Source organism: Phoenix dactylifera, chromosome 9 (genome assembly GCF_009389715.1).
Source record: "Phoenix dactylifera cultivar Barhee BC4 chromosome 9, palm_55x_up_171113_PBpolish2nd_filt_p, whole genome shotgun sequence".
In the NCBI taxonomy this organism is placed as follows: domain Eukaryota; kingdom Viridiplantae; phylum Streptophyta; class Magnoliopsida; order Arecales; family Arecaceae; genus Phoenix; species Phoenix dactylifera.
In genome coordinates, this window is record NC_052400.1 from 14,060,212 (window position 1) to 14,072,584 (window position 12,373).

The 12,373-nt window shown below is 40.0% G+C and overlaps 1 protein-coding gene and 1 long non-coding RNA gene across 4 annotated transcripts; one reads left to right on the forward strand and one right to left on the reverse strand.

The window, feature by feature from the left end:
• Positions 1 to 323: 323 nt before the first annotated feature.
• LOC103723586 lies at positions 324 to 3,593 on the forward strand. 3 transcript variants are annotated; one of them, XR_003382976.2, is made up of 4 exons: positions 324 to 613; positions 705 to 822; positions 1,111 to 2,065; positions 3,274 to 3,593. It is a non-coding gene; the product is annotated as an uncharacterized LOC103723586 (long non-coding RNA). The 3 variants fall into 3 exon arrangements; XR_003382975.2 differs by having other exon boundaries at positions 326 to 613; positions 1,111 to 2,016; XR_005513328.1 differs by having other exon boundaries at positions 326 to 613; positions 1,111 to 3,593.
• A 4,081-nt stretch (positions 3,594 to 7,674) lies between these two features.
• On the reverse strand, positions 7,675 to 9,598 carry LOC103723584. The gene is made up of 2 exons (XM_008814541.4): positions 8,708 to 9,598; positions 7,675 to 8,550 (listed from the first exon to the last, which is right to left on the reverse strand). Exons 1-2 carry the CDS (start codon positions 9,398 to 9,400, stop codon positions 8,488 to 8,490), a joined length of 756 nt encoding a protein of 251 aa, XP_008812763.1. The 5' UTR covers positions 9,401 to 9,598; the 3' UTR covers positions 7,675 to 8,487.
• Positions 9,599 to 12,373: the final 2,775 nt, after the last annotated feature.

Here is a 12,373-nt window from a genome sequence, read left to right on the forward strand (position 1 = left end):
CGGGGTCAATCATAATCCGACCTAATCCATTTGATATTAAGCACAAAATTTTATAATTGATATTCATGTTGTGACTTCCATTTGATGGCCGTGATGGAGATTGGTCGCATGCCATCAAAAGAGTCGCCAATGTGTTGCTAAATTAAAGTATTGGATGAAAATCGAAAACCCATGGAAGATCAAAATTTTTGACATAATTAATTCTAAATTTATCATATTAAGCAACTTTTTTTTTGCTATTAAACTTCAGTGTATCAGTTATAAAATTTTGATTATTCGAGGATTTGGTTGTATTAAGCGATTCAAGAAGCTCTGGCGCATCCACAAAGATGGAGACAAGAACGACAGCCGGCGCCATCGGGCGTTAGTGGTGGACGGTGGTGATTGATTCGGCTTTCTTCGCCGAATCAATCACCACCGTCAGAACATCTTCATCTTCGAGAAGAGCCTAGCCTTTGGCTTAAACCCTGGATGCCGGCGAGTATGTTGCCGTCTCCCGCGTGCCTCCCCTCCTCCATCACCTTGGCCGGCCTTGTCTACTTCTCTGGCGCCGGCGAATTCTTCGCCATCATCTCCCCTGGGACTTGGATGGCGCTTTGAGGTTCCCATTTAGGTGACGTGGCCCTCGAGCGAGGGTCCTCTGTATCTTGTTGTATTAATACTATTGAGGACTTTTATAGAATTTTTATTCCCTAAAATGGCAGCTCCGTTCTTGAAGAAGAAGACAAGGCGTGATTCATTCTACTACCGCCACTCCCACTCCGCAGGAGGCGCCGGCGCGGCGAGATCACAAGTCCTTTGGATCCTCAGAGCAGCATTCAGGTGAGCGAGTCCCCGATCCCTCCTCCTCTCGACTCCTCAAACCTCCTCCTCCTCGACCGACCCAAGAACGGCGGGCAGCACCTCGATCCGTTCATCTCTCCATCCCAGCCGTCGCCTTTCTTCTTTCGTCCCTAAGTGTCCGTTTCCTCCCATCTCTCTTGTTGCATCACGCCATTTATTTCCGTCAATAATATTCAAATCGAATGCATCTTTCATTCGGCATGGTCATTTTTTCCCTTTTGGCTGCCCCCAGTTCCGAATATGAGGAACATTTTTTTTCTTTTTCAGGATCTGACATCGCCTAGCATTCAGTTAATTGATGTGCAAGGAAGAAGGACGTTGAAGAGGATATCGCGCACTTTAATTTCATCATTTTTTGTTGCTTTTGAAAAATTTGGCTGTGCACGCTCATCTGAATGCCCAGCGATGTCTATGCCTTTGTGCACATTTGGTTCATTTATTATGGTTTCGATATCTGCCACGAAATTAAGTACCAAAGTTACATGCATATTCTCTAAAAATTCGATATTCTAGTTTCATATCTGTGACAACAACGTTTTGCTACCTGATCTGCTCTTCAGTCGCTGTGCTTTATTCATTTTATATGTCGGATTGGTGACTTGTTGGAGCTTTGGCTTATCTTTTCTTCTGGTTGGCTTCACTGAATGACTTAGGAGACATGCCGCTCGGTTCCAATTCGTGGATGATGTATTGTTTGATCTACATTAATCTATATAAAATTGAACTATCAAAAGATTTGCTAATGTTATTGGTGTATCAACATTATTTTCTAGATATTTTTAAATTTATCCCAGTTACCTTCAATCTTTTCTTAACTAAGCTTTTTCCTTCGATGTCATAACTATTTGCTATTTTGCTTTATCTTGCTACCAACCTTCGCACATATCCAGTCCTTTTGTTCCATGCTTTTTAATGAGAATGGTTAAAGTATATGCTTTTGCCATCCGATTAATGTCTAGGTTCCTATTATCCTGCAGTTATAGAATGCATTTAATGGATTGCTACTAGACTCCTATGCTTTTCACAAATATTGGCAGAATCTCATGACTACCCAAACAGGCCTATAGAAAAGACCCAAGTTTTTCCACAAGGTTGAGCAAAGCAGGAGCAGGCAGCACTGTAAGTGGTCCAACGGCAGCAGCTGCTCAGAAGCAGAAGGCCATATTGCAAAAGGTTGATACTGATGTGAATGTCATTGATAATTTTAGCTACCTCATCAATGGTGAGAGCGTTTGTTCCCAAACTTGTTCCTTGTTTCTCCAAAACTGGGAATTTAAAGTAATTTATGTTGTTTATACTTAGTGGACATGTTTTAAGGTCTCACTTGTACTGATTTACTTTTTTGGATGAAGATGTCTCCAGATAGGATATTGTAATTGTGTTTTTGTAGTATGCAGATGTCAAAAATTATTTCCTGCTTGCTTTGACTTAAAGCTACCAAGTATATGAATTGGGTTTAATTTAAATCATTGTTTTGGTTCTTTTAATTCATGTAGCATCAAGTTGTACACAGGCTCTGGTAAAGTTTTAAGTTATGATTCTTTCGTGAAAAATTGGAGAAGTCTTATCCCATCCATTTGTGAATTCTTAATCATCATGTAGAAGGGAAAAAAATTACTTAATCAAAAAAGGCCTTTGTCTTTCATGTCACCTTCAGTCCGGACTTTCGTAGGTCTCTTCTTCTTTAATCCAATTGATGTGGCCCTCCTGATACTTGTTCTATCTGGCAGAAATTATTATTCACCCGTGGGACATGGAGTTGTTATTTTATCTTATTATCACTAGTTTGACGAATGCTCGTTTCTAATTGTGTTATCTGAGCTGAGCCAGTCAAGCTAGTTGGCCTGTGCCTCCCCCCACTCCCCAGTCCAGGCAAAAAAAAAAAAAATGGAAAGAAAAAGAAGTCAAATAAAAACAAAGCAATGATCGAAGAGTCCAAAGAAGATGGCTGTTGAACAAGCCTGGTGATTACCAAAGAAGAATTGAGTTTGATGTTTGTAGATGTCATCTCCTCTGATTCACATTATATCTTTGTCATACCCTGTTCTCTTTTGTTAAAGTTGGAAATTTTGTGTGTTAATGTCCAAGTGGCAGGTAAGCTGTTGAATGACAGAAAATTACTTCACATGCTTTCTGGAAAAGCAGAATGTTTTGTTTCTCTGCCACTTATTCAAAAAATATTTTGGTTTGTTTATATAATCATCTGTTCATCTTTAACTTTGAAAGTGAAACTGTTGATTCTTTACATTGATTGATGGAGAAAACTTGTGCTTCATATTTTTCCCACAAAGATGCGTACTGTTAACCAAGAGGAAGCATAATGAATGCTAGTCATTGTACATATTCTATTATATCATATTTGAAAATCCTTGTGTTCATATATAACTGGTGTGGAAATTTTTGACAGCATGTTGCCTTTTTCTTTTGCAGGTTTATCAATCGGCTGCCACTTGTTGAACTACGGCTAGGTAGAGATCAATCCAACCAGCCAAAGACCAAACCAAGTGGGTCTAGAATTTTATCTGTTCCTCTGTATAATTTTCTCCATTTCCTTTTTGAAAAGGAAACCGAGGCCCTCTACCTGCAGTAGCTTCAATTAGGGAGCTGACACCTTGTAATTGTGTCGACACCAGGTTTAGAGTTAGCTGTATACTCATTTTTGAATCATGAAATTGTTGCTATCAAACGGCACAATTGTATAAAAACAGTTTCTCTAGTAGTTGCAGTGCTAATGGCTTTAGCTTTATTTCTTTGTTTGTTGTTATCCATATAAACCACAAGGCCTCATAAGTGGTTACACATCTCAGTTGTTCACGATTGTGATTGCTGGTGAAAGATGGCTTTCGTTGCTACTCAGGTGTTAAATGTTTAGTGTTTGAGACATCTGACGTACCAACTTCCAAAAGCCTAATTTGTTTGTCTATTTGCGGGTACAATAATGGCTCAAAGAATTGAGCTGGTCTTATTCGTGCTGCTAATCACCTAGGTGGCCACTGTGTATGGTTTAACAGCTAATGAGACCTTATTGGCTCACCTGAACCGAGGTCTCTTATCAGAATTGGTTTGGACTATTTTGTTTTGAGGCAGGTGGGGTAAAATCACCTGCTAATTCATATATTGGTATTAATTATTTGCCCTTATTTTGTTCGCTTGAATATTTAGATATGTATTTTTGATGATTTATTGGTGATATTGCACAATTTGTGAAGACAAATTTCTCACTTAATTAGTTAAACATGTTGTGCCGCACTAAGATAGGTTCTTAGATAATGTTAAAGATTTGCAGTGTGGGTATTATTTTGGTTCTTTATGATTGATCTTATCTTTTTATGTATATCTAAATATTAGTTTATTTATTCAATAGAAACCTCTTAGGGCCTCCTTTTGGTTATTTAGTTGCTAACCGCAATATATTTCTGCTGCATATTAGGACTTTGATCTGCATATAGTGTAAAGCTGGGTGAATAATAACTACGATAAAATTTCATTTTCGCTTTGCTTATATAAATCTGGTGTGCTCAACACCTTTGCTTATATTTTTTTAATGTAGTGAAACAAATCCATGGACCTTTCTGTTGTAGTTGAGGCATGATGAGATGTCTCCTATGCGCTCCTTCGGATACTTATACAGTAGAGCCCTTCTGCCCAGTAATTTGTAAAATACAATCTTCATATAAACTTGTTGAGTTGAGGAAGCAAATTTTTCTATGATTGACAACTGAAACATTTTCTTAATCTTAATATCAAACCTATTTTTATTTTATATTGCTTGCCTCTCTTAGGAACTTATATTTAAATAAATATAGCTGTACCTGTACCTCCCTTGATTTGTATAATAGTCTTGAGCTCCTTTTTCTTTTTTCTTTTTTGGCTTAACAATAGTTTTAAGCTCCTTGGCATGTATAGTTAAAGTCTATGACATGGATGTTTATAAGGGCATGCACGAGTCAGATCGGATTGGTTTGGAGATATACTCGAAATTGAATCGATTTAAACTGATTTTTTAAAATCAAAATCTAAGATAGAACTGATCATCTGCAAAATGTGCTTGAAATTGATCTAAGAAATTTAATTTGGTTCGATTCGGTATAGTTGGTTGCTGTTCAATGAGTTGGTCTAAATATGCTGGGTTAAGTCTAAATATAAAAATTCTATTTTATATCGAGTTGATATTCGATGGATCGGACTAAGTAGACTAAGATAAATCTAAACATAAAATTTATATTTTATATATAAAAGAAAATATATAAATATTAAGAATTGAAATATAGATAGATAGATAGATAGATAGATAGATAGGTATGGGACGAGTCAGGCTAGTTTTAGTTAGTTTTCTAAAAGCCTAAACTGAAATGTAATCGAATTTTTTTGATTCAAGACTTTTTCAAATTGAGACCAAATTGAATTTTAAAAATACTGATAAACGAACTGAAGAGATTGGATTTACAGTTCAGCTGAATTTCTGCGGCCCCGTGGATGTCTTGCATGGTTTTATCACTATTCACTAACCTCGTGCATAATCATTTTCTCATGCACTTGCCAAAACTAAAAATTGGAAGGAACTAAAATGCTAATCTATTGGTTTACGTCAACGTTTACTCCCTAATGCACGAACATAAGAGACAAGGAACTCGGGTCGCTCTCTTTTTGCCGTTCCCTTCACCTGCAAGTGACGTAGTCTTGGTGGGAAACTAAAGTAATTACATAGCTTGTATTTACACACAAAGACATGAATCTCGTTGCATGCGGTATCCGACCACTTCTTGAATGATGCAATCTCGGCAGGCAGTGAGATAAACTGTTTCCTGTTCACATAGTTGTAGTTGCTAATAATTTTTGTCCTCTATAAGTTGAGCAAGTATGTGTTGTATTGTCCCCATCCAACCTTAGGATGCTCCTGTAGAAGCACTGTACGCAGATAACACAACAGCCCTCTTGTCTCCAAGCAATAAAGGCGAAGAGATCCACCTGAAACGACTAACGAGGCTGGGGCTGTCCATAGATCAACAGTTGTATGCTATATGTTCATGCCAACGTTTGTACGACCTTCGATGTACGAAGTTGTAGCAAAGTGCTAACCAGAGGACAAAGTCCACCAAGGCACGGAAACTTGAGTTTGTTATATTATTGGGAAACCTTGGCGTCTATTACTCGTGGACTTGATAAAGCTATTACGAAATTGCTTGGTGAACTGCTTCAATGCAGCATGTATGTTTTTATTAGATTGATATTAACTAGATGATATTTAAATGATATTATCATGAATTTAGCTGATGTTCATATTGAAATGACAACTGAAAGGGAGGTAATTTTCATTGTGTGGATGGTAAATTTTGAGGATGACCTTTTGCATGTTATTTGTTTTAGATTGAGATACGCATTAATTTGCGGAAGATTTGTGCATTGAAATTAGGTGAACCTTGACATTTCTGCGTGACACGTAATTAACGATGTGAGCAAAAGACGGCTTTTCTTGAAGCAGCCATCATCCAGAAACTCAGGCCCAGTTTGGAAGAAGCAAAATGGCTGGAATTAGTGACTTATCCCATGGTTATCCTCGGATAATAAATGCCAAACATAGTGTTTTGACTCCTGTACTCCTGGAATTGAAATCACAGACAATTTGATCAAACCCGGGTTAAGTGGAGATAGGCAGTTCTTACTTCTTAGATCCCTTGGAATTGTGGTTATCCCCAGATTTCATTCCATCAAAATTTATAAAATGCCCGAAACATCACTTAATTAATAAAAAAGTACCTGGAAAGGGAAGGTCAATTTTGTCTTGTAATCCAAAATACGGGGTATAATCTAATCATGACATGGGGATGAAAAGTGTTTATCAGGGAAAAAAAATTTACCCTACTTTATCTCATCTCATACTAGAATTAAATATACCTATAAACAATGAGCATGATTTAACCCCAACTTCGCTATCTCACTTCCAAACCGGCATCAAGATGCGTCTGACCCCAATAAAAACTCTTGTTTCCATCGTGTAGCAGACCTTTATCACGCCCTTTTGTGGCATGGAAAATATTTTTCTAAGCTATTTCATTGCAGTGTAATAACATAGAGAATCCCAGCCCGGCCCACGTATTGAATTAAAAGTCCAATTAAACGATTTGCAGCAAGTACGGTCCACCATATTCCACAAGCTTGATGGCTCCCCAGCATCCATTTTAGTTTGACCGCTCGCCTTGGTCCTTCTTCTGTTTCACTCTCTCAAATATTTAAACCTAAAATTAATAAATTTGTGTGGAGGCCGCAGCAATCCATTTAGTTATATATAACTCTACATCACAAGTAATTACGACCCCACCAATATCCTTGGGATACACGCGACTACACCTATTACTTGATGGCCACAACCATCGCCCAAGGACAGTTGCATTTAGCTAACACCTGCTCATCCCAAATGTACTATTCCTGCTCGTGCCCTCTTATACTTCATTGCCTATCCATCATAAATATCACGTCGCATGGCCGCAGATTCGGACATTTTGTGGTTCTGGTAAGTATAGGAAGGGGCAAAGAGATCTAATTGATTTGGTTAGCATGATCTGAAAGCATAAGGAGTGAAATTCGGTAATGGAAGTCTGAGATTTACTTACAAATAAGGATTTTCTATGGAAACTGGTATCAAGATTAGTTGCGATAACAACTTAGAAAAAAGAGAGAAAGGGCAGAAGGCTTTTTGAGGTGAACTAAGATAGGACCATGCTATGTGTAATGCACCATAGAAGACAACCTCGAATACTAAGAATAACGGGATAGGTCCAGTTTCCTCGCGTGCATTCTAGGCATGCATATAACGAGATAAACAAATATCAATTGATATACTGAAACAAAATAAATCATTTAGTTTTTTGGGGGGCTCAATAGAGTCATGATAAAATCATAAAATAGCAGAAGTCTCAAAGAACCAGACCCATCCCCTCCCCTCCTTCCTTGATACCTCCCGGGTCTCAGCCACCGCGCAGCAACACAGACGCCGGCTGAGGTCATGGCAGGACGCATTCCAAATCCCAATTCCGCACAGCGGGAGACCAGGGGGCAAGCCACAGCCGCGTTGACCGCCCCAGCCCTCCCCCATCTACTACTATTCGCCCCACAGCCGTCACCCCCCCACAACAACAACAACAACAACAAAAGAAGAAGAAAAACACCATAATAAAATAAAATACGATTCTCCACCCCCTACTTGATCCCCTTGACCTCGACCCAATTTTCCACGTTCTTCAAGTCCATTATATATACCATGTTAGAAGAAGAAGAAGAAGGGGCGGAGAAGTATCACAAAATGATGTTGACTACATAAAAGGAAACGAAGAGGTGAGGGGTTTGAAAGACTACAATAACATTAACACTGTTTCACATAATTAAAGACCGATAGAGGAGACGGAGAGAATAAATATTTCTATAGGGGCTAAATAAGCTTCTATAGAAGAGAATAGCCATGGCTACAAATAGAAGATAGAACGGGATTTAGTTTGTCACGGTTCTTCTGAAAGGTTTTGGGAACGAATTTTCATGGTGTCAGTTGACCCCATACTGACAAGCGTAGCTTCAGCGGAGAAAGAGTTCAGATAACCGAGGGTAAGCTTACCTGCTTGACGGTCGGTCCGTCGGTCGGCCTGGGGGGTTCTATTCCGGAACCCGGTACGTGTCCGCCGTTATCTCCGACAACCACGAACCGGGGAACAACGCCTAATAGACAAAAGAAATTAATAAGACGAAAAGAAATGTTTTTTGTTTGTTTGTTTGTTTGTTGTTTGCAGAAGAAGAAGTAAATAGTTACGGATAATTTCGGTTTGAAAGATGGGGATATGGTGGGAGAAAAAAACCAAGGAAAATATGATCTTACGTCGAGCTGTTTCTGGACGACGCGAGGGCGCCTTTTGGGCCGGCGGCGAGGGCGGGATCCCGTCACCGCGTAGATGTCCTCCTCGATCTCCTCCACCGTGAGCGTGATCGAGAACTTGGGCCGGTCCCTCCGGTCTGTGTCCTCCGACCTAAGCCGGACCGTCCTCCTCTCCGCCGCCGCCGGGGGCCGGTGAGGAGAGACGCTCAGGTGTCGCTCCATCCCAATCCGAGACCTGGACCCCGGCCTCCTAGTCCTCAGATTCCACGGCCTCACCACCGCCGCCGACGAAGAAGGCTCCTGCTTGGGCTCCGGATCCGGCTCCGGCTTCTCCGGCGACCCGACCCTGGAAGGAGGAGGGACCACGAGCTTCATCCGGTCCTCCGCCTCGTGGAGGTGAGCGAGGAGCTTCTCCCTGACCTCCTCCAGCCCCGCGTCGCCCTCGGCGCCCGCCGGCAGAGCTCGGATCCGCGGTCCCCCGCTCTCGGCCGCCGTTCCCCGGCCTCCGCCGATGATATCCCCTTCACGATTCAAGTTCATGCAGCGGAGGAGCCGCTGGTTTCCCCACGTCTTCAGAACCGGAAAGGAGAAGTTGTGGAGCAGATTACCCTGCGCCTCCCCCCCTCTCGAGGGCCCCGTAGCGGCCGCCGACGGGGGATCCGGCGGCCTCGAACCCGTCTCTGCCGAGATCACCATCGATTCCACCGTGTCGGCGGCGAGTCGATCCGACTGCCGCTGGTTTTTCCTCCAGGAAAAGAGAGAAGCATAAAACTTTGAAGGGCTCGGGGGTGAGAAAACCGCTGGCGAGGAGAAGTACCTTTGGGGGGAGAGGCGTCTAACGTTCGGTTGGGTGCCGAGGGGAGCTCATGAGGGGGTTATAAATGGGAACAAAAATAATAGGGGAAGGAAAATGATAAAGAAATACGCGCGTCGGAGTTTTTATAAAGGCAGGCAGGCTTCCGCGCACGCAAGCCAGCCGTCCATCTGCGATCGCGCACGGCTTTACGTCCTTGGCTCAGCCGGCTTTCCCTCGCCTCGTTTCGAACGTACTGCGACCGACACGTGACTTTGGGTCGGGTTTGATGCAGCGATGGACCACCGAGCGTCGCCACACCAAGGGGACGGCTGTGTGAGAGCGGCACCGACGGAAGGCTCCATTTGCGCCGCTCGACTCCGGCGAGCTTCGGGACTTTATGATTCGTAAATAGTGATTTCGATAGTTTTGACAGTTCCGCATGTATTTAGAAATTGGAAAAAGAATCGTCTCGCACGGCGTTCTTGCGTGCTCCATTAGTCCATCCAACGTGGCAGTACCGGATTGGCCATGCCAATGCAGTAAGAGATGGAGCGATGCTCCGGGCTGTGAAGTGCACCAAGCTTGACAAGCTCTTTTTCTTATTTTTGTTTTCCATGTTAAAGTTTGAGGACTCGTTCAGCTTGCCGTAAAAATTCTCCCTTATCAAAATATTTTTTTTTTAAAAATCAATATCAGAGTATATAATATCTAAATATATGATATTTAGAAAAGTATTTTTTTTCATGTATAGTTAATTATAGAAAAGTAGCATATTTTTGGACAACTTATATTGAATTTAGTAGTTATTTTAATATATATATATATATATAAAATATCTATTATGTTTTTAATAAAAAATATTCTCATGTTCTATGTAAAAGCTCAAGAATATTTTTGGTAAAAAAATATTCCAGTTTTAGCCGGTAGAAATTAGATTTTTTTATATTTCATATGAGTTTTTTTTATTAAATATAAAAATCTTATTCTCATGAAAAAAAGTTACTTTCCTATTTTTTTTCTTTTCAAAACTACAACCAAATATAAAGTTTTTTTTTATTTTCCAGTCAACTACACTTTTTCTCCTTCTTTTCTTCCGAAACAAATGAGCTCAAAGTTTTACTACAACGAGAAGGAGAACATTACAAAAAAATTATATAATTGAGAGTTGTATGTTTTTGCTCGTGAAGGATGCATTGATTTAGAAAGAAGAATGTTTTACTAACTTGTTTAATTGTTGATATATAGATATTGATTTATGGTGTATTGTATGGTGGTATCTTCAAAGTCATAAGCTCTCTGTAAAACCAATTTTTACTAGTGTAATGGGAACTGCTATTTTACACCCTTCATTCTAAATGAATAATTTAAAAATAAAAACTAACAATGATAGAGATAAATAAAATACTTTAGAAGTTGACCCAAATGCATAAAAATATTATTTTGTTCAAACAAATCGAAAAAATGCCACTCCATGGATCTGAAATTAACGGCCATTATAATAGTAAAGCAACATAATGATGGTTGATGTTAAATTCAGATATTGATATATAAATGTAAAGATTTTCAAAAAATTTATAGCTATATTAGCCGTTATTTTGAACACGTGTGGCTACACAAAAATAGAATTTGAGTTATGACTTTGATTGGTAGAATAATGAACCAATATTACGATGGCGAGAAATAAAGGTGGCGAAGCAGGTGTAGGGGATCTGTACGTGACCGTTTCGACGGTGGTCAAAGCAAGAGAGCGATCTTCAGTTCCATCCTCCCCGAATAACCCTGCCCGAGAGGTCAAAATTTAGTGCATGCCAAAGCTCCATGGACCTTAAAAGTCCAAACAAAATCCAAATGCCAATTGTACCAAGAGGTAGAATTACGAGCAGCATGGCACGGGTTAATTTCAGCAGTTCAAAAAACACTAGGATATGGATGGAAGGCGACTCTTCTATGGTTATTAGATGAATTAGCAAGCATTAAAGCCTTGCTACTTAGTCTCTAAAGCATCCTCTCATCCAAAGATATGTCCCATTTTAAAGGCTCCCTAAGCTTTTCTAATGCTGAACATGACTACTGGGAGGCAAACCAACTAAGAGGGACCACTAGAGACTTTATATCTGATTTTGCAATCCCTCGAGACTTGTATCCTTATGTCCTGGCTGATGCAGTGAGGATTAATTTCCTTTGTTGGGATTTAGAAATTTTTCTTTCTTGGGAGTTCTGTGAGCCCCCCTTGCCGTACCCAAAAATGCTACCCAGATAAAAAACTGTTCATGCTTTGATTTTTAACACCATTTTGCCTACAAACTTGCCATGCGACTCCTTCACCTGTTCTTTTACTTTTTTTTCTTCAATAATCACGTACATCACATGTGCTGAATTCTAGTTCATTTTGATTCGCGAATCTTTTTGCAATAGCCATATCTTTTTGCACTGGAGATTTGAACTCTAGGCATCCCAAGTAACCATATAAAATTTTTCAGAACCATCTCAAATGACATCAAAAAATATGCACCTGCAAAGTTAGCAAATCCACCTACTAGCTTAAAATTTTGCTGCATGATATTTAATCTTCTTGCCGATTGCCGTATCACATTGTCCATACCGTGTCCAATTGTATGCTAAATGGTTAATATTTACAAAGGCAGCAAATTACTTGCCAAGTTTTAACTTTTGTTACATTCTTTGAATCCTAAATCTGCATGCTATGGCCAGTCGCATTCAAAATGGTTAGTAGCTGCATGGACAGTAAATGATGTATTTGGAGGCAATGTTGTGGTCCTGATAAATATAGTTGTAAATACTGCTTGGATAGGTACCATATATGATATATCCATGCTGTTTAATCATAATTGTTGACCTAAATTTCATTTTCT

Excerpts from the sequence above, each read along its gene's own strand:
- LOC103723584 (XM_008814541.4), bottom strand. The coding sequence starts at position 9,400 with ATGGTGATCTCGGCAGAGACGGGTTCGAGGCCGCCGGATCCCCCGTCG. Across the intron at positions 8,551-8,707 it reads TCGTCCAGAAACAGCTCGAC|GCGTTGTTCCCCGGTTCGTG; the intron begins GTAAGATCATAT and ends TTTGTCTATTAG.